The sequence below is a fragment of the Falco peregrinus genome, chromosome 3 (assembly GCF_023634155.1).
Source record: "Falco peregrinus isolate bFalPer1 chromosome 3, bFalPer1.pri, whole genome shotgun sequence".
In the NCBI taxonomy this organism is placed as follows: Eukaryota; Metazoa; Chordata; class Aves; order Falconiformes; family Falconidae; genus Falco; species Falco peregrinus.
The window spans coordinates 53,247,781-53,270,780 of record NC_073723.1 but is presented as its reverse complement, the minus strand read 5'-3'; the positions used below and the strand labels follow the sequence as shown (position 1 = coordinate 53,270,780).

Sequence of the window (23,000 nt, the reverse complement as noted above, 5' to 3'; positions counted from 1 at the left end):
TTCCTGAGTATTTGTACAGTCCAATATCTGTACGTGACCACAGCAGCCAACTGCAGAAATACAATGCTGTTGCTTCAGCAAAAGCTAGGGCCCTGAGGTAGCTCAACTTTCTTAACAATATTTTTTCTACCTAGCATGGAGAAACAAAAAAAATCCTCATCTTTGTAGTGCAATGCTGTTACATAAAATTAGGTGCAATTATGCACTGAATATTAATACAAAAAAGGTTATCCCCTATCTGGTCAGTGAAGAAAAGACAGAATGCCTCTAATTTTCCATCAGGAACAGATTAAATACCTACTGACTGAGTGAAATTAGCTTATCCCCAGAACATTGTACGTTACTGTGCCTATAGATGCTGCTGGCCACTAGGTACCTGTGGCAACCGACTGGGTATCCAAGCACAGTACTGATATGTACATACATAGATCCAAAGAAGTTACCAGAAGTAGTTTTAGCCATTACAAAAGTTGGGTTTAATCTAAAACAGGGGTCCTCAAATACGGCCTCCCAGGGTCCTCAATCCGGCCCCTGGTATTTACAGAACCCCCCCGCCCCCCCCCCCGCCGGGGGTTGGGGGGGAAACCAAGCAGCCGCAGATGACTGCCTGCCACTGCATCCATGCGCCGGCCCCCTGGTTAAAAAGTGTGAGGACCCCTGGTCTAAAATTTTTGTTTGCTATTCTGTGCAAAGTGACTCCACCTTCCAATCCCAGCTCTGCTTGCTGGCACATGTTATAGCCCTCCTTCAAGTATCTGGCAGGTCCCAACCCCCCTGCCTCAACACACCGCCCAGAAAGCCCACCTAGCTGCAAAACTGTGGGGAAGGGAGGGAGGGAGACCCATCCCCTCTGTCTCCCCTAGGATAAGATGGATTACTTTTCCCTTTAACAACTAATACATGAAGTAAAAATAAAATAACCATCTTGAAGAAGATCCCGCAGCCTGTCACAGCGAGAAGGCAGTTTGCTGAACAGCAGTGCTAGCTGTAAAATCCTGCTGGAGCAGCAAAGCATTTACATGGAGGAACAAAGTTTGCACCAAGTTGAACCATAACCATGGCATATCAGCACATGCAAGCAGACCTCAACGATCACAGACAAAACCATGCAGTTGCTGTCTGATGGCACCTTGTAACTCTACAGGCTCTTTCTTCAAAAATTATCCGTGAAAGACTTGAGCGTTTGAAACAAGAAAGAATTCCCAGACTTCAGAGTTCATCCCCCGCGTAAATGTTTTTATATCTGGTTAGCTATCTTCTGATACTGTTCTGAATTTAAATGGGCACACTGCGCTGGACAGAAATCAACCGCATTTAGTATTCCTCCCTTTGCTCTAATCAGCTTGACAGGATCTCCCCTATATTAAAATTTTAGCATATATAATTCTCTTGCATGTAAAGGGTTATTAAACACTTTAATAGATTCTGTTAAGTTCATTTACTTTTTGGAAGATGATAATCTTGGAATAGGCTTCTATGAAACTGGAAAAACTGCCATGAGAAATACTGCCAAGATAACTGTGTAAGTAGGTTAAACCTGGATTATTATTACTGTTATTTATGTTAAGGAGTATCACTATAATACTTTTTAAAAATTGATTTTATATCTAACAGTAAACTATACTTATTTCTCAGTTTGCTAAATATGACGAAGAGTTTCAAGAACACTCATATGAAACTCAAGACACAACATTTTACATTCAAACAAGTCTTTCTCCCTAAAAAAATCAAAGCTGCATGTTTTACTCTACAACTCCTTTGATTTGGTCATTGAACAACCGAGAAGTAATGGCACAGCACTGGATAAGGCCAGCAGTCCCAAGGTTAGACTGATTTTCTTGGGTAAAAATTAAATTTTCTTGTTGCCTTGATTTATCCAGCTACGTCCTAAATGTACAAAAGTGTTCCAACTTTCTCATGTAGCCTTCATTGACGAAAGGCTCTATTTCATGGGTTCAGGTTAATGGAGAGCATAAATGAAAACAACATACTGTCTTGAAAGGCATGAGTCTGTGTTGCTAAATGAATTAACTGATCAGCTCTCGCGCTTCAGCAGTCTTCAGCAATCTTGTTTCACCTATAAAAATCGCAAACTAGCTGATGTCCCCCAACTCTAGCAGTACAAGTAAGAGAAAAAGCCATTAAAAGATTGTTATACAAACCCTACCTTGCTACACACAGGACCAGGAAACTCTATACTGGTTTTGCACCAGAGGTATCAACCAGTTTCCCCTGTAGGGTACATGATGAGGATTTGTGCCACTGCATCCCAGTTCTAGGATGCTCTTCTACCAGTCTTAGGTGGTGTACCAACTGAAGCAAACCAGACAAGCCAAAGAACCACCCTGCTCTGCTGGCAGAACTGACCTGCCTTGGGGTAGTGTCACACATATGGGTATGACAAGGAAGAACAAGTTCTCTGTTTCATGCCCTGCTCTGCAGTGTTTGGTGATAGCAAGCCCTCTGACATTCATGAGATTGCTGACCCTTTGACGAGCTCAAGAGGAGTGCACATGCAAACAAACACACATGCACACAGAGAACAAGTGTGTCTTTTGGTTTTTTGTTTTATTCACAATGCTATTTAGCTGCAGTAATTTTGAGACTAGCAACCCCATCATTTCACCCTGCATGCTCTCTGAGAACAAGGCTTTCTGGACAGGGATTTGAGCAGCTGCTGCTTAGCAGAGAATAAAATTCAGACTGCTAGAGGGGGAGGACAAAGTGGGCAACAAACAACATTTGTTTAAAATCTGGCAGAAGCATCCTAAATAGATGAATTATTGGATGGATCATCAGGACTGCTCCCCAAAGTGCCATAGGACAGGAGAGCGCTTAGAGGACGTGTTGATTTAAGACTGCAAAAAGCATCCCAAAGAGCATCATCACCGAATGCAGAACATTAAAGGCTCATTTGTCTCAAAAAAAAAAAAAAAAAAAAAAAAAAAGAAAAATCATCACACTTCCCACACAGCGCCGTTGCTCACTTGCCACATATATAAAGGTTGTAACAGTTAATCATTTGGACAGAGATAAATATTTATTCAGGGACTACCTTAACGTTGAATGTTATTTCCTCCATGACGTAAACTCGTTCAGGAAATGCTTTAGCCACCTCCTCCACACTGTTAAAATACTGCACTGGCTCCTTAATATCTCGGTCTTGTTCCAGCAGCTTAAACTGCCCTGAAAACAGATGATAAACAGAAAAGTTTTAAGATATTTATATTGGACAACTGTCACTGTGGCAACTGCTGGGTCAACTTCTTCACCATTTTGCTCGGTGGATTTTTCCGGTTATTAGCAGCCAAACAAGACGACAAAAGATTGCAAGGAGTCTCCTGAACCTGCCGTGAAAGACATCCCATTTCACCAGGTCAGAATGAAAAGAACATGTGGGAGCCAAAGTTAAATTTAAATAGATCCTTTTATCACACGCTCTCTAGAAATAGTAAATAAGTACAGAGACATTTGTGTACTTAATTCAGTGTAACAGTATCTGTACCGATAGCATTTTTTGGCCCTTAATATTAAAAGTTTTACAGAAAGAAAACACACCCATGATCATAAAATTCCAAAACAATAAACACAAAGCGTTTGGTTTTGGTTTTAGCATCAAACAGCTATTACAAAATGCTAGGCTAAAACCCTTTTCCCCCTAGGCTTCCCAAACAGTGGAAGAGCACCTAACTTTCCTCAACCATAAACTAAGCCCTCTGAGAACTTCAGCTAACATAGAAAATTAAACCATACACATTTAAAATCCTTTTGAAGGTGGTCACCTTCAGAAGAACATTATAAAGAAGTGTTTCTTGCTGACTTTACCTCCCCCCAGCACAAAAACCTTGGCTATTTTTTAAGTCTTGTAAAAGGCAAGAACTAACACGGAGGCAGCTGCCCTGGGCAGATCTGCCAGGGACAGCCAGGCACATCAATCACCTCTGTGCACCATGAACACAAAGTTTAAAAGCTTTCTTTTATAAATACAGCAATAACGAAAGCTTAGACAGACATATTTGCTGCTTATATGACTTGAGGTCAGTAGAGTGATCCTCCCAAATTTAGAAACATTAACTGCTAGAAGTTAAAGGCTGGTCTCAGCAAGATTCAATGTAAGAAACAACTCCAGAAAACAAGAACAAGACTGAACAAAATCAATGGTTAGTGCATCTCCTGTAAGCCACATTTTAAAATTAGCAATGCATGCAGCCACTGGATTATCATCCCCAAACAGTGCTCAGCTTCATTAAAATACATCAGGATGTCAGCCACCTACAGAAATATTTTCTCACTCCTTCAGCATTTTTGTGCACAACACCCTGCTGCCCCTATACACCACATCAGACTTGAGACTTTTGTAACCTCATTGGAGAATTCACCCATACTAAACTATTTCAGGCCACCTAACAGCAGAGGAGGAAACTAACATAAGCTCGGCAGGTTCTGATGCCCAATGAAAAAGTCCTGTCCCACCACCCTGCCAGGTGTGTGCACACATGTACACACACGGACACCAAGAGAGGAATGAGACTAAGAGGCTCAGCTCCTCCATGCAACCCCAGCACCCCACTGACAGAGGCACACTCTTCTAACCAGTATGCTTGAGTACTGTGTTGTAAGGCTACATACCAACTTACAAGACAGAAGACTTCCTTTCATTCCCTTCCATACATTTTGTCTTTCTGAAGTGACCACAGTAACTGTGAAGTATTACCAGCAGAGTAACTAAAGATGCCGATACTTCCCCTTGCAAGACTGCACTTTGCAAGTGTTTAGTAAGCTTTGCTACACTTGAAAAATCAGTTGCCTTGGAGTTTTGCTAACTTTGTGTCTGCTTTAGGACATGCTATTCTTTGAAGTTCAGCCAAGACAATTTATGTACTTCGAAGACCAACGCTAGGGTAGAAGCAGCAGGACTTTGGGTCTGACCTGCTGAAGCCATTCCTGCACTATATTACAGCAACGTAGTTAACTACAGGAACGGCTTCTTCAGGTCAGACCAAGGTCTGTCTCATGCAGCATTCTGCCTTAGACAGAAGTAAACAACAGCCGTGCAAGAGGACTTTAAGCACAATTAGCAAAACCACCCAGAGTCTCCTCCACACCTGTCAGAGGAAACTCATGGCTCAAGAATGCCCAGAGCAGGGAAGAGGCATCTTTGGGCTTAGTAGTTCCAGCGGTTTTCTTCCCTGTATATTTTAACTGCTTACTGAAAGTATCTAAAACTTCCATTGTAGACAAGCCCTTTATCTTGAAAAATTACGGCAACCTCTTCTTCCAGACTTTACAAGACCTCCAGGATTAAGAGTGGAAATTTTGGGAGTCACAAAGCTACACCCGGCAGACACTATGGGTAGCAACAGCAAACCTGACAGCGGACAAGCATTTGGAAAAACACTTCACATACTCAGTAGAAACTTGTCAGCATCCTAAAGCTGAATGCCTCAGCCTGTCCGCTCTGAGCCCCTTTTGGTGCAATGCAATAGAGAGGCCAGGCAGCTGGCACCTCTGGGCTCAGGGAATTTGGCGTTAGCAGGGAGGTGTTCAGCTAAGTGATGATGGAAACTGTGTTGTGACTGACACCCGAGGCGCAGACAGAGGAATAGGAAGAGAGGAGAACTGTGCTTTTTAATCCCCAGTCTGCCATACAGACCATGTAAATCCTGGTTTCAGGATTTACCTGTCAGCCACAGCCTAACCAAGAAGAAGATGCTTTCCTTGGCACTGCAGCTCCTTCCTCCTGCAGGCACCCCACTTTCTTGCAAAGGAAATTCAGGAGCTGCAGGAGAGCTGAATGAAGTCAGAGGTCCTCCCATATGGACTCAGGACATGCCAGGACATCATGCAGCAGCAGGGACTGTAAGCTGCACCAGGGAGCACATGAAAACTACTACTTTAGTGCAATGACCCTGTTTCACAGACAGTCACTACGGGCGGGATGTTCTTAAATTTTACAGAACTTGTCACACAGTGTTTGTTCACCACAGGCTGACCTGAGGTTGTTGCTCTCTCCGGCTTACCTCTCAATTGCTCTCCTCTGACTACCAACACAGCCACCTGGATGCAAACCTAATTGATTGCCCAATTTAGGATCCAGGGTTCTGATCTGTAGGATTCCCAGCTGTGGTTACTACTCAAGGCAAGCTGTGATTACAATTTATAATGACATTTCATAGTTTAAGTTCCCTGAAGAAAAAACCACACAAAACCACAGCAAGTTTGAGTCACCTGAGACAGATGTAAATCCAGTGGGGTTACTTCTGATTTAAAACTCCTCCCTTACATAAAGAATGGAGTTGACTGCAATACTGCATGAAAGCTACATAGTTTTTTGAAACTGTGTGACACTGTAGTGATAAAATTTTGTTAGTTCAGAAAGAAACTGAAAACACTCACTTCAGAGCAGGAACTGAATTGGGCACAGTAACAAAGCACGAATTCACATGAACAAGGAAGGAAAACAACATACTGAATAATAACACATTATATGAACAATACTCATCCAGCACTTTGAATAAGACATTGGTCTTTAATTCTAGATTCTCTAGTTACTCTGTTTGGTAATACTACTAGTTTACTATGACTTATGTATTTAACATTAGATAGCTTGGTGGCAAGAAAAGGTCAGTTACTCATTGCAACCCAAATGACTACAAAGAAATTACAAATTCCTCAGCACAGAACAAATGCTTTAGGCTGTGTGCCACCAGGAGCAGAGTCTGCCATCTATTGTAGAATTACACATAGAATCAGAGAATCATTTAGGTTGGAAAAATCATTGAGTCCAACCATGTTCTTACACCCCCACCCTATGCACCTCCCCTCCCCCCCCCCCCCCCCCCAAAAAAAAAAAAAAAAAGTCAGCTGGAGCTTTGCTTCGGTACAAAGAGATGCTCAGAACCATCTATGTCACTATCTGTGCCATCCTCCCCTTCCTTCAGCTGAGCTGTGCAAACACAAAGCTGTCTGTGCCTTCACTGCTAATAAGCAGCAGTTCACGAGGAGGTTGACTACAGAGGAGTACACACAGATCCCAAAGCATATAATAGAAGGGCAGCATTAATCTCCTCTTGTTACGAAATCAAGAAGTATGCAGTGCATGGAAGCTGTCAGGGCTAGATGTTAAAATGCCTTTCTTCTGGAAAAAACAGTTTATAACTTGAAATTTTCGACAGTTTTAAAAAGCTTATTTCCTCATTGAAAAAGGCAGACTTTTTTATTGGAAGGAGAGAAAGAAGGTCTTAAGAGGGGCCTGCAATACACATTTGAGCCAGATGTTACTAACTCATGGGGAAGATGGAGACAATTTCTTGTTGTGTTTCTCCCCAGCCTCTATTCAACCTGCCATAAAAAAAAAAAAAAAAAAAAAAAAAAAAAAAAAAGACAGCATGGCTGAAATACAAGTTAAATGGTCATAAGTCTGGCTTGACTGCAAATTAAAGTGGAATTTTATTACACTTTGCAAGAGGCATGATTTCATCAGGAGACTTTACAAAACTGACAGCAAGCTTAAATTACAAGTCAATTTAACTGTGTGTTAATTAGGTATTTAACAAGAAATTAAAGACAATCTAAAGCTAAAACTGTACTTTTATAGAAGTCTATCCCTCTCTCTCTTACTAGGACAAAAGGAATAATGAAATGTTTCTCTAGTAAATCAGCACAAGTTCAGAAAGATCAAAGATTTGTAATACCTACATGGTCCACTGAGCAGGTGTGGTTACTCCTTCGCAGCCAAATGCAAGGGAGTAATGAACAGCCACTGCAAGCCTTATATCTCTTTGTCTTTCAGCCTGGCCTCTGACAGGCACAGTATTGGAACAGTTTCATTCTAGTATATATTATCTCTGCAGATTATGAAATCTTATTTCCCTGTGAAAGTACTTACAGCAAAGACAGTAAATCCACTACTGCTGGAAATGAGTCCAGAAAGATAAAAAGGGAGGAAAAGACCTAAACCAGGGCTTATCCTCCAGTTTATGGAGACATTTATTAACACCCAGTAGGAGCAGGAAGATCAGTCCATCTTCCTTCCTGCCAGAAGTTACCCGTGCAATATCTGCGAGCAGGGGCATTAACCAGCCCTTTCTGTCCCAGCCTTCAGGTTGCTTCTGCTGCTTCCACTTCTTAGGCTCCTGCAGGGTTACAGATGCTCACAACTCTAATTCAACTCACACTGGTTATTTCTGTAAGGTAAGATCCCTTTGTTTTTGCAGCAAACTTACCCCTCGCCACCAAATAGTCCAGTCGTTTCCAACAGTCCGGAACGTTTCCAAGACAGAAACATTAATTTTGTACTGAGCCTAGACCAAGGGAGTCCTTATCTCTGGCAAGGCTTCACAGACTGAACAAACAGTCAAGCTTTCATTGATATAAAAGGATGAGAACACATACATGCTCATATACTAAAAAGAACATCTGAAAAAAGAAATGCTGTTAAAATAAAGAAAACAAAAACAGAAACTGCATGTCATCAGTAGGAAACATGGAAGGTCACTGAAACATCTGCTCAATTGCGTTATCTGTTAAATGTTTCTTCAAGAAGGCAGGGGTTGTATTGTCTTTCAGCAGCTTTGATTATTTTGTAAGCCTCACATCTCTCTATGTGAGATTGTACGCAAAGCCCAGCGCATCTCAAGAATGTGCAGACAGGCACAGCAGGGTAGCAAAAGTACTGCAGAGGTTTATGTTTCATATTATTTGTTGACTGCTGACTGCATTTCAGTATTTCAAAGAACAGCAGAACTGACTCCAAAAGAAAAGGCTCTCTACCTGCCAGAACACCACAATTTTGGAAAAAGACAACTTTTGTCTATATTTTTCAGCATTCATGTGCATCAAGCTGATAGGAAGTAACTGGTTTCCTCCCCCCAAAATGATCCTTGATGAAACTGGGCAGAGTTGAAGAGCATAAGCCTAAGGCATAAATAAGACATAATAACAAAGGGCACAGGGAGGTGGATTGCTAGATATCGGGAAGAATGCAGCTGCATGAACTGGTAAGTACACTTTAGCAGGCCCAGTTTTTAGATGGACCTCTACAGTCTACAGCTGACAGTGCACTGCTCTCAACACCTGATGCAGAAAAGTTTGCCTCTGTGGTGGATGATGGAAGGAAATCTGTTTATGGTCTCACTTGTCAGCCCATCAACAAGATCATATGGTCGGTAGAGCTATTTCAGCCATACCTAATCCTTAGACAAGGTAGCCAGTCAAGAGGGAGCCTGGCAAACCAAAGACTCTAAAATAATAGATTAAGATAGAATCCTAACACTCCAGCCTACATGTATTTTTTTTTAAATCAGGTTTTTATTTAAATTGACATTTGCCAATATATCTTTGCATAGAACCTACACGTTGCATTTTTTTGTTGCAAGAAGTATTGTCATGGCAGTGGCTGTAGCTGTCTAGACCTGAAAAAAGGAAGAACAAAAAAAGAATCCATTGCATCTTTGATACAGCTATTACGTGACTAACTGGAACCAAGGTATGAAGTCATGCTGCAGCTCTTTTGGGGACCTATCACCAAGTAAACATCAGAAGGTTTGGCAGACATGCAGAAGTAACGATGAGTGGGAAACAAATGCCTTGCTTCACTTCTGTCATCTTCCAGCTTGTTGAAACTTCAGTGTTTGTTCACAGGTCTCCAGAGGAGAGAAGAGCGCCTGTGTGCTCAGGTCCTGTGGAGCAGTAGGGCTGCCAGGTCCCCACCGCAGGGGGAACAGTACAGGGTAAAAAGACTCACCTCAGAGAGAAACTGCAAGTATAAATGGAATTACAAAACTCTGTTTTGAGCAGTGGGTGCAGACAATAGTCTGCAAACAAACTAGCGCAGACAGGCTCACAGCCCTGCTGCCCACGGAGAGAACAGGAAGGCCAGCCATCTGCCCCGTCACCTCTGGGTTCCCCATTGAAGGAGCCACTGAACCACCTCAGTTAGGACCTGGCAGCAGACAGGGATGCGATGCTATGGTAAGTTCCCTCCCTCAGTCCAAGAAAGAGCAAGGCAAGCCAACGGTACAGGTTCATCCTTACCAGCCACACTGATAGCGATGCAAAACAAAGGTTTGGGGGACAGAAAAGGAAGTTTTTCCTAGTTATTCATACAAATTTCTTTGTTTATTTTCATATCATGGCCTATTGAAAGCTTACAGGAAACTATAAAAGGGTGGAGAATAAAGCAGGAAAATACACAACGAGAGTCTTAAGTACACAGTTTCCAAAGGACAACAACTGGGCCGTGACCTGGAAAAGCTACAGTTGATTCTTATATTATAATCACCATGAAACAGCTAATAAACAGGCTTTGAAATACTGCTTCTGTTTTTTTAAGAGCTGCCTGTCAGTACTTTTTCTTGAAGGGAGGGAGAGGGGTAAAGAGGAGGACCTCCTGTGTCCCCTTCTGCACCCAATCTTCTGGAAATTTTGGGAATGTATTAAAAAAACAGATGAAACATGAACTAGAGACATATCTAAGTAAACATGATGAATTCTACTTGTATTAAGTGTACTGGAGCTAAACTTATGGCGCTGCAAAGCAGAGGGCAAGGCACAAAGGCACATTCAGTCAGAGATTGTGCAACATTTCATGAGGAAGGAGCCCTTCAGAATGAATAGCTTTACTTCTCGGAAGTATTATGAAGATTCTGAAGCCTCAGATGCCTTTATTCCTCTCTGTGTTATGTCTGCAGTATGAATACCCATTCAACCAAGAGCGAATGAGTCAGGCATCACAACCTGGTGAGACATGTCAAAGCAGAGTATCAGCGTGCTGACGCATCACCTGTGCATATGCATAGACACCATTTGAGAGATCAAGGAAGGGAATCCAACCAAGCTTCCCACACAGCAACGCAATGCTTGCTAATCAAAACCTCTAATCCTATGCTGGCAAAGCAAAGGGGATGGTAGAGCCTAGCGCCCTCTTTTCTCTTATCTGACTTTCATGATTTAAGTAGCACAGCAAAAAACCCCAACTTGATTCTGTTGGCAGCATAACAAAGAAAAATCAGTTCAAATGGTGACTGATGATAGCTTAAAGCAGATTTAACTCAGAAATATTGCATGAGAGGGAATTTTGGGTTACAAATGATGTAAAAAGACAGACAGGGAAAACAAGCTTAACCTCTAACCTTTGTTTCATAAATTATTATCATCACAAATACAAGGTTACCACAATGAAATGTTCCAATTTACAGGGTCACATGTTTGAGTGTCTGGACTGTAAATTAACTAGATTTAACTTACTCACTGGGTTATCATCATTCTAACTTGTAATTAACATAATTCTATTCCTTTCCCATGTGTGGCCAACAGATGCCAAGAATATTCCATAGGTAGCATGTTAGTTCCCATTCCCCAGTGACCATGCAGAGGACTCTAATGACTACCACACCATCTGACTTTCCTAATTAGGATTAACAAAAGCTGTTGCTAGTTTCCTGTTAACACTAAGAATATACAGACATGCACATGAAGATGGCATGCTCTCCTGGTGAGTACCAGAGCATATCCAGATAGCAGCACAAAAATGCATCAAGAGAAAAAGTTACAGAAACCCCAACTAAACCAACCTAGACCTTGCATGAAACAGTGTTGAGATGACTATGTTTAACAGCAGCTGCCCAATGACAAAAGCTTTTCTTATGTAACTACCAGCACAGTTCCCTTGGTACCAGAGCGGATACGCACTTTTACTGTTTTCATGACTGAGGTCTGAGTCACTGAAAGCTTATGGCTTCAATCCACTACAGTGGCACCCAGGATCCTTAAGAAAACATCTGCTGGAACTGCCTGCGACCACAGAGGAAGATTTGATAAGCCAACTTATCCCTCACTTAACAGAAGCCTCTAGCAAAACCTGCTATCCTCTATACGAACAGCCAGAAAATGTGGTAGAACCAAAGATGAAAGAGTACATGGTTGTAGTTCTTACTGTACTTTGAATCAGTTGTCTTACTAAGCAAATACATTGCTTTCATTTATAAGTTAACACTGATCGAGGGCTAAAAATCAGTCCTTAAGGAGTGGAGACCCCACTTGGCTACGTCAACACAAACTGAACATCAGCCATTGCACTGGATGGCAGACAAGTCACTTAACAGCATTTTAAATTGTTCTGCTCAAGCAGATTTTCCTATTTCAGTGAAAGACATCACATATGTTTAAATTAAGAAGCAGCATAGACTTAACCTGCCTTTGGATCTATTCTTAACTAGGTGATCTCCTCCCACATCACCAGTATACACTTGTCCCAAGACAGACATACATTAAAAAAACACGGTTGTCTACAACAGATTAACGTTTAATTAAAGAACAGGAGAAAGTTGAGATGAGAATAACAAAATAAACTCCAGGTTAACATTTGAAATTAATATTACTAGTTTCAAGTAGGCTCAAACAGACCACATTAGAATACCTGTTAAAGGTTAGCCAAGCATCCTGGGATTTTATGTCACAGCTCCATCAAAAAATTCTTCCTTTACACCACTGATTCCCTCCTCATTAACACTGATTTCAGTAGAAATTATGAATGCATACAATTTCCTCTTTAACACAGAAAAAGCAAAATCCAATTTTTTATCAAAACAAAGTTTGTGATCATTAGTTTGAAAAAAACACAGTAACAGCAAACTTCTTCTGTTTGGGCTGATGCCCCCACCAGCAACTGTGCAGTTTTAGTTCATAATCTGTGTGACTCCAAGCACCAAATGAGTATAGAAACCCAATTCCATCCTTCCCCTGCTTCAGTGGATGTGTCCTCAAGAGAAATCTACATGGGAAGAAACCTTTCTGCCCTTTTACTCTCCCTGTGTTGGTTGCCAAGTAGTGAATTTTAGTTTCTTGTGCAACTGAAGTGTCAATGAAAGAAACTGCAGTATTTTCTTAGGGCAGCAATATTTCAAGACCTCAGCTCAGTGCAGCTGTAGTTGAACAGATCCTTCTAATTCTAGTGTCTAAATTTGTTCAAAAAGGTGAAGGGGATTTTTGCACTGATAAAGAAATATTTTAAACATAGACTGTACTTATGGAGAGTAGTTCAGTCTATCTCCTCATTACCTGTGGACGCAGGTAAGTGACGTTGTTTATCTGAAGTTAAGATAAAAACCAGCCACCACTCAAAAAAGAAATTCTGTCTGGTGGTGGCGAAGAGGCTTCATTCTTAGAGGAACAGCTGAGTTTAGAAAGAGGGCTAATCATTTTAGGGGACTGAAATTTGATTGCATTGAAGAAAGCAAACTTCTGCAATTTAGAAACTACCAGGTTACAACCTTTGTGTCAAGCCTTCTCTGAGTAGTATTACTTCACTTTGCTGATTAAAAAATTGGAGAGAATTGCAATTACAGGGAGGAATTTAAGATGTGCAGTGGCATCTTTTTGGTCATAACATGGATTGCAGAGATCCTAATCATGAGTGACTTGTGGATTTACACCAGACATAACTTTTTGGATTTGGTAGCCATCCCTTAAAAAATAAATTTGACAGAACAATAAGTGGCTTCTCCAAACAACTTCATACACATTCTTTTATTTCTTGGCAAGTCAAAGCTTTTGCTAAAATGACAGCAGCAACTGCTGAGCTTAATCGTTGTCTGCCTTACTGAGTAACAGCTTTTATTTATTTTTCAAAAGCTTCAAAGTCCACACTCACCAAAACTCAAGCTCTTAATTATTTCTGCCACAGTGCAAAGCCACTTTCTTCAATCATAAACCCACCACCCTTTATGCTTTCTGCTCTTTTGCTGACACATCTTTTTCCTCCTGCTACTCCCACGTGAGTATCCCCATTTCTATGGTCTGACTTCAGCACCATTCATTGCTTTCTTGTTTGCTGAGCACCCTTTTCTGCCTTTCAGGTTCTGACCCCGTCCCATGCTCAACGAGCCCCAGCACAAGTGTAGGATGGTGTGTAGTGAAATATTCCACCCAAGAAGGACAGTCATGTTGACAGTACTGCCCCTGGCAGGCACTTGTGCTGCAATAAACAAAGCTAAAAGAAACAGTGCATTCACGGAGCAGAAATCTTGAAAATGTACATAGATCAATTCTGTATAAAAAGTGCTTTTGTTTCCTGTTCAGGAACAGGTTTTTTAATTAACTGAAAGGGAGGAGTTGTAAAAACCAGGAACAATGACTGAGTCAGCAGCTCAGCCAGTTCTTAGTAGCTTACAGGGCTTTTACATGAGACAGAATAAACGTATTTCATTCAGAGTTAGAGACGTTTTTATCAATATGTAGAGAGACTTCAGAGCCTGGGCTTGGTATCCTGAAAGACCGTCTGTGTATTACAGAGCAGCTTATTGTTTCAAAGCTCATATCTCATTTGCTTGCTGAATATACATGTGGTTTACAATCTCTAGCTGAGTGTGTATTTTTTTTTTTCTTTCTCCCCTCTCCCTCAACTTAAATCTACTGAAGTATTGCACTCAAATTACTGGAAAACCTGTTGCTCAAGTAGTTCCCAGCGTCTGTGTATGAGCAATGGAAAGGAGGAGTTGCTGTTCTTTTGTGTGATTAAAAAGACAATTTTCTTGGGAAAGGTACTATCACTGTGGATTGTCAATGCCCAGTGCAGACTGTAGCTTTGCTTACATATTTTCAAAGTGTTTAAATTAGGGAGGAATTCAATTTACTATAGCTCTGACCACCAGCGATCACGAGCAAGTTCTGAAAACAAGTTCACTTCTGGAACAAATTAGACAACATATTTATAACTGAAATTAAGCCAATTTCCAAAGAAACTCCCTAATTACACAACAGAACTGGTTCATTCAGCTAAAGTCTCCTGTCAAGGACAGTATTCAGTGTTAACTACATTTTATGCTACAGGTAAAACTATACTAAAGAGAATTTAAAACAAGTGTAGAGCCAAAATAATACACAATCTGCAAATCACCTTAATGAAATGCATGTAGTAGCTTACTCTCCAAAAATTGTCATCCATAATGCTGTAATATCTATCAAGCATGCCAACTAACTTGCAGCAAGCAAACATTTGTAACTTTTTTGGTTTAGGATCAGCAGTCACGTTTATATCATTGCCTTAGTGCCTCAGCTGAAAAGCTGGTGGTATTTTGATACCCATACTCTGCAAGAGGTAAGCCATCTCTTCACTCACTCTGTATGAATGCAACAGAGCTTCTGTCAGAATCATTTGTCTGGTTTCCAGTACAAGAGGACATTGATTCAGCACTGTGCAATTTATCTATGAAGCAGACAAAGCTCTTGATAACAGCTCAAGATGAATGAAATCAGCTTTTAAGAATGAACATTTTGGCATATGTTCACAGCATGTGCTAGTGGGACGAAAAGAGGAGAAGAAAAGAAAAGAGGAGAAGAAAAGAAAAGAGGAGAAGAAAAGAAAAGAGGAGAAGAAAAGAAAAGAGGAGAAGAAAAGAAAAGAGGAGAAGAAAAGAAAAGAGGAGAAGAAAAGAAAAGAGGAGAAGAAAAGAAAAGAGGAGAAGAAAAGAAAAGAGGAGAAGAAAAGAAAAGAGGAGAAGAAAAGAAAAGAGGAGAAGAAAAGAAAAGAGGAGAAGAAAAGAAAAGAGGAGAAGAAAAGAAAAGAGGAGAAGAAAAGAAAAGAGGAGAAGAAAAGAAAAGAGGAGAAGAAAAGAAAAGAGGAGAAGAAAAGAAAAGAGGAGAAGAAAAGAAAAGAGGAGAAGAAAAGAAAAGAGGAGAAGAAAAGAAAAGAGGAGAAGAAAAGAAAAGAGGAGAAGAAAAGAAAAGAGGAGAAGAAAAGAAAAGAGGAGAAGAAAAGAAAAGAGGAGAAGAAAAGAAAAGAGGAGAAGAAAAGAAAAGAGGAGAAGAAAAGAAAAGAGGAGAAGAAAAGAAAAGAGGAGAAGAAAAGAAAAGAGGAGAAGAAAAGAAAAGAGGAGAAGAAAAGAAAAGAGGAGAAGAAAAGAAAAGAGGAGAAGAAAAGAAAAGAGGAGAAGAAAAGAAAAGAGGAGAAGAAAAGAAAAGAGGAGAAGAAAAGAAAAGAGGAGAAGAAAAGAAAAGAGGAGAAGAAAAGAGAAAAGATGAGCTGAAAAGGTGGGTGAAGAGAGATGGTGGGTAAGAGCACTGCCACTTCATTTAATTTTCACTGCTACTTAAGAAGGCAACAAAGATGATAAATCTAAAATGCAGATCTAAGTAAGATACGCATCTACCTCAGTTCTCTTGAACACATTCCATCACACATATTTTGTTTCATTACCTTAAATAAGGTGGGTACCATCTAAACCCCTCTCTGGCAGTTCAAATTATCATAGCTGAATCCAAATGGTATAAAGAAACAGAATACCCAGCCAATTTTTCCCTCTTACAAGAAGCCTGCCTGCTTGCTGAGAGCCAAACAAAACCAGTTAGTAGAGGCAGCCTAGCTTAAAACAGCTTGACAGAAAATAAATGCTACAGACTACACATGGAGTGATTCAGTTTCAAAGGTGTTTTTAGAAGACCACTTAGGGGATTTTGTTTTCTCCATGTAAATGGTAATTCATGATTTGAAGAGTTGTACTATGCCTTGCTAATGCTTTCTGAAATGCTATTGAATATTTCATCCTACATGCATTTCCAGTGAAACCTTCTTACTAAAACTGGTTTGGGCATCTCCGGTTGAAAGCCATTTTTGCACCAATTCCATTTTGCAGCCTTTCAAAGAAAGGGCTGTGAAGTAGTAATTATCACAGTGGCTGGCCGCCTATTTGTCTTTGAATGCCCATGGACCTCCCCAGCTGCTAGACTATCAATGAGATATGTTATTATATACTGATTTTTAAGTACACAAGCTAACATTAGCAGCTGAGAATGCGCCAGAGAAATTCTGTGCTTTGAATTCCTGTAAAAGATCTTCAGTTTTAAAACAAAGTGATCTTACATCTACCTCTGGGATTAAGAGAAATACTATTAAAATCTTCAGTTCGAAAAAGTTATTCCCTGAACAATGAAACTAAATCAATACTGAGCAGTTTGTACTAGCACACAGATTTAGGGTGGTTACTGTAGATATTTTGAAAGAGTCAGATGATGCTTAGAGACCAGAAAAACTGGGACATCCCAAGCTAAAAGCAACTCAAACCCCAAAACCATCAAAAGATCGGTCTTTGCTAGAGTTATCACAAAGTATTGAAAAAGTCCCAACAGCTTAACATTCCTTCCAGGAAAATGACTATTTCAGTCGAGATTTCTGAAACATAGACATTTCTGTCTTTCTGAGCAGAAAGACAAAGACACAGTTAAGAACCCCCACCTCTGAAATTACATGAACTGCACTCTTTGAGGCAGTGATTTCCTAAAAATGTCCTTCCCTTCATTCTTCAACTGCACTACTGCAATACCCAGCAAGAGCAAAGCCCAACAGCATACGTGGCCTCCCACGCAGCAAGCCACCACAGACATGCAGTGGCACAGTCATTACCATGCTGCAGAAGATCGCTTGCAGAAGGGTCACCCTGCTCCAAGGAAGCACCCCAACACCTCTCTCAGCCCTTCAGTCTGCCACCGCCTTCTACCATGATGGGTTGCCTTGAGGGGACCGAGCATCTACACCACCACCACTACCCTGCCACTGAAAACGTCGGTCTTTACCACTAGTAAACTTGGCCAACAGTGCGTGCTGGGGTTCATAGTAGTCACAGGCATGGCTTACTCTGACTGGACATACGGCACTACAGCCAGTAGGCTTATCTACACACAGCTTCAATATCTGCTTAACTAAATTAGTACAAAACATGTTTAGTTAAATCACTGGAAAGACCGTCACCAGCTAAGCCAAGCCAATCTGGTTTACAATCTGTACAATTTTATCTGCTGGGGGGTCTCTGACTGCAGGATGTTGAAGGGAGCAATTCCAGGGTCCTCACCTTTCTTCCCTGCAACCCCTCCGCTTGCTTTGAGCACAACACAGAGGCCTCCCTTGCCACTCTGTGCTGTGAATTGCCCCAGTGGCCAGGGGTCTAAATACCTATAACAGTTACTTAACGTCTTACCTACAGGTTACTCTTCACCATACGCACTCCTGCCTGCTACAGGCTTCTCACGGCTGACCAGGCAGATCAGTTGCCAGCTCTGGGAAGACTCAGCTGAGCCAGCTCTCAGAAAGCTGTATGCCAGCTGACCCAAGATTTTTCTTGGACAGGAGTCAGAAAACCACTCTGCACACTTTCCATCTGATTCGCATTAAACAAGTGCTATGATAGCCAAATAGCACAAAGCGACAATCTGCAGTATGATAAAAAGGTGGGTATTTCTCATTTTCCATAGTAGAGAAGATGAGTGGTATGCATCTATTCTGTTTGGATGTACAGCCGTCACATATGCTATTGCACGTATCCGCTTCTTTGAACCAGCACGCCTGGCAGCAGCAAGGCGGATACGGCAGCGCCGGGCCTCATCCTGAAAAGCGCAGGACGTCTTCCAGGGACTCCCGGCATGCAGACCTTGGTTGCTATCGGATGCTGGGTTGCTGCTCCTTCCCTGCTATTGTTAAATGGGCAAGGCAGTACACGCTGTGATCTTATGCATCCATGGTGCTGTGTGGGTAGACCCTACGGGCCTCACTTCCAGGGCTTTTAGGGAAAATCCAAGGTCGTGGCAGACAGCTGATCCATGAAGCCTGAGCACATCTTCGTTCAGAGCTGAAAGCTTAGTGTGGCCCTTTATGTTTTACTTACTTGCTTCTTCCCTGGCAAACATCATGTGTGCCAATTCCTCCCTACTCCCACTCTCCCTCGCTCAGAAATATTTCCCTCTGAAGAAAAGGAAAAGCAAGCAAGAAAATATGTTAGAAACATCATTTGTGATTCTCCTCTAGAAAGTAGTATAGCCAGGAATCAGTATGACCCAGTTTTCATAGTAAATGTCTGAATTGTACGGTTAAAAAAAAAAAAAAAATCTATGCTACTCAAAATTATTTTTTTCTTCCACCATTAAAAAAAATGCTTTAGAGTTAATAGTATTATTGAGAGAAGTGAAAGTTAAAAAGCATTCTTCCTGGAGAAATAATAGAGAATGAGTTTATCTATGACCACATAGCACAACACTCTAATGATCAGCAAGAAAAGAAAGCTTAATTAGTAAGTAAATTAAGCCAGATTCCAATCCTTCACAACAGAAAAGCAGTATTAGCAGCTTACTTATACCAGAAATATCAAAACCACACACTTAAGATCTTTGTGCAAGATTATAGCACAAAGCACTATAGGCTAATGCAGGAATGCCAGACAATTTAATTACATTTTCTATTGAAAAATTAAACCATATGTATAGTTCATCAGATCAAGCTTTCTAACATGTTTCTGTTTTTGATATCCAACATCTGTCTGAAAATGAGATTTTCGTTTCCCTCATGAAATCTGATTCTAGCTCCACAGCCAAACTGAAGCAGCATTGATGGAAAGAAGTGAGGGAAAAGAGCGAGTGTTGGGTCATCTGATTTAGCCTTATAGCAGAGTTCAACCTCTAAATAGTAAAAATGTTAGAATATGACAACTCTTTTTTTATAGGTGAAGGCAACAGGGCAATGCAAGAATAATCAGGTTTTTTCACCCCTAGAAAATATATCCTAATTTTTCTTCATTTTCTTCCTTCAGGTCCACAAGTAGTTAGGGTCTCAGCCGTCATTAAATGATTCCTCTGACACTGTAGTACTGCTTCACTAGTTTTGGCTGTCTCCTTGGCAAAACCATGCAGAAGGACTGCACATCTGCAATGTAAAGATAAAGTGACCCAATGCTGCTGCTGGATCAGCTCATCTGCCATCTACATCATCTGCCACCTGCTGTCACTGAGCAACATGAAGCACGGTGAGCTTTAGAAACTCACCCATCATGAGGCAATGCACAGTGCTCTAGCTCATATCAGCTGAACAACGTATTAATAGTAAGGAGAACCGTATGAGCAGGGATTGAACCCCAAAAATCGTTGCTATAAATGATCTTTTACATAGTCAGACCAATAAAAAGCGTTTTTCTGTAGAAGGCAAGCCTGCATATTACATCTATATTTTACCTTATACTAGCAATTTGCTTGACCATTTTTTGAGCAGCTTCTTTCCAAAGGATCTCAAACTTTCTATGAAAACTTTATTCCACTGAATGTACAGAATAGTTCTGTATTCAGAAACTTGGTTAAATTTTTCCACCCCTCCTCATACAGATCTGAAGTCTTAGAGTTATTTCTTTCTTTTCTGCAGCAGTACTACTCTGAGATACTTTCCCAGCGCTTTGATGCCTACAGAATGCATGCCTGCATGCATGTGCACTCGGTGCCACCAATTAGGGTTGGACAACCCTACATCTTGGTGAGCAACTTTAGTTCACCCCACTCCTCTTCAGTTTCATTTGAGCTAGCAGTTTGAATCCAGTCTCACATCCCTGCTACAAAACAGAAAAAGAAAAAAACCCAACCTTTCTGCTGCCACCAGAACTGTATATACATCAAAACAATAATGAACTGCTCCAAATATAATCCTTGGGGTAGAGCAGTTGAGTATGGTCAGGGAACCATGAACATATGAAGAAAATTTCAAGCCACCGCTTCAAATCCAACAGGGCAGGAAATGCATGAGCATACACATTTTACATTATATGCTGAAGTTTTAAATTACCAGTTATTGTATGGTACAATTTTCTTTTCTACTTCCACTGTGGATCTGAGAAGCCTTTCAATCAAAACCAAAAATACCCCAAAAAGCGCCAGCCTTCAGACTGAACTCAGTGTGGTCCTGCAACAGATTCAACAGGTCAGCATCCCCAAGGCAAAATGGAATACTTGAAAATTAATTCTGCTAACTCTAATTTCAAATCGCTATGAAGAGATCATTATGAATGTTCACTTGCAACATTCACCCACACTTATACTAACAGCTGTATTTGACTACAAATTTCCTGGTGATGGACATGCAATAAAAAGCAACAGCAAAATGTCTTGCCCACATTGCTGTCAATTTAGCAGAAAAAAAATTCTTGAACCAGAGGGACGCAAGTTAAAAGTTTCATCAATACACGTCAGACAGCAGGAACTGGAACTGTATACGTTCTTTTTAATGATTTCCAAGTAATGTTTGCTCATTACATTAATTAAAATAATAGCTCAATCTTTTCAGGGTCAACAGTTTTCTAAAACTTAAACTGCTTTATTTTAGCTTCATCCATCACCAAGAGTAGGAAATTATTTTTACACCAGAAGGGGGTTCCTTCTCACCAGACAATTTACAGGATAATCCTAGATGCTGCAGAGAAGCCAGCCAGCACAAGGGGGGCATTGTTAGAAGACCCCTGCCTTGCAGGGGCACCCTAGCTCCCCTTAGGGCAAGGGTTCAAAGGCTTCATACAAAGCAGTGGACGGGGCAAGCTGTAATTCATCCTCTGCCCTGCTTCTTCTCCTTGCCTGGAGAGCCCGAGCTGATGCCTTGGAGACAGGTTTCAAGGATCAGGTCTCCAACCTTGACTTTCTGCACTCATCTGACTTGACAATGAACTCTCCTGAAGGCTGGTGGCAGAGAGAGGGTTGGGGCTGTGTATCCTTCCCTGTCAGGACCAGTCCCACAGGAGCAGAGACACAGTTAAGCTGTTACACAGAAGGGAGTTTTGTTTTCATTTGGCATCAGAACTGATACAGAGAATCAAAGGGAGGATCAGCACTGAAGATTCATTTGTACATCAAGGGGAAATCCAGCAGCCATTGAAACTGTTTACAGCAGGTTGAAAGAATAATACAAAGAACAAACTTTAAACTGACAGATACTCAGATCACATTTGTAGGCAAATCTCAACACCTTTAGCCCAGCTAAGTTTCATTAACACTGACATGTCATTTCAGGATTTTATTTCTAACATTTAAAAAGCATCAAATTATGAAGGTTTCAGAGAAATGGGAGTCAGCATGCCTCCCCCCCCCCAACTCTGCTTTGTGATTGAATTGTATTTACTTGGCAGAGCAAAATGGTTCAAGCAACTGGTGCAGGTGACAAAGAGGGGAATGGAGGAAAAGGTGTAATGCACCGGGGAACTAAAGGGCGCTGCTTGTGCACCCCCAGAGCTTTCCTTTGACAGTTTCATGGAATACCTGCAAAGCTACTCACTGCCCGAACAGGCCACCCTGAGATATGGAAAAGGCAAAACACACATACAAGAGAAGGCAGGTCCACCCATCACCTTGTATTGAAACACTTAATTCTTCCTACACAGGCTCACCCTGGCAACTTTGTTGTCATTTGAAATCCCTGTGTCTAGGAGGATGACAGCAAACCACAGCAAGGGTTGTTTCCCTACCCAATACAAAAGCGAGTCAGGAGGAATGTGTGAAGGACTTGCAGTATCCCGTGGAGGCCACTCTCTCCTCAGTGGGAATCTGGGTGAAAGTATTCAGGCTTGTTTTAAGACACAGAGTCATGAACATTGAAAATATCCATCCATGATGTGCACAAATTAAAAGTTTACCTGGTAAACCCCTTCCCCATTTTCTGGTACCAAAATTTCTTTACTTCAGTACCAATGCATTTTGGGCCACACCACTGACAGCTTTTTCATGCATTGGTATGGACAGAGTGAAAACACTTAATGTTTTTCAGTCTATCCAACTACATTCCAGGTTGCTGATGGAGGTAAGAAAGGGTGAAAAAGTAGCACCCAATCCTTCACTTTCATATAACAGCACTGAAGTTAAAAATAGATTTATAAAATATTCATAGTCCTTAATCTCCCTTCAAATCAAAGTGGCGGCTATATTTGCTAGTGATTAGAGACCCCAAGAGATTTGTTTGTAAATGGCTGGCTCAGACTCTGCTAAATCCTCCTGCTTTTTTATTTGGCCAGTTTGGTGACCTGGTAACTATTCAAAACATAAATTTTAATGAGAAAAATATCCAACCACCTCCAGCACATTAAACTTCTATAACAGACATTATAATGGGGAAAAAAAATAAAATAAGGTGTTGGTTCACACAAAGCTGGTGGGGGGAGGGAGACCTTTTCAGCAGCAGATGAATTCAATGTTGAGAAGCGTCCTAATTCTTCCAT

The 23,000-nt window shown here is 41.1% G+C and overlaps 1 protein-coding gene across 2 annotated transcripts in view; it reads right to left on the bottom strand.

The window, feature by feature from the left end:
• GAREM1 (GRB2 associated regulator of MAPK1 subtype 1) overlaps nt 1–23,000 on the bottom strand; it is a 106,507-nt gene that overhangs the window by 20,592 nt on the left and 62,915 nt on the right. The window contains exon 3 of one of the 2 annotated variants that reach the window (XM_055800141.1): nt 3,056–3,186. The exons of the other annotated variant lie outside the window; for it this stretch is intronic. Coding sequence (XP_055656116.1) covers nt 3,056–3,186 — 131 coding nt within the window. The remainder of the gene's footprint in view (nt 1–3,055; nt 3,187–23,000) is intronic. 2 annotated transcript variants of the gene reach the window in all.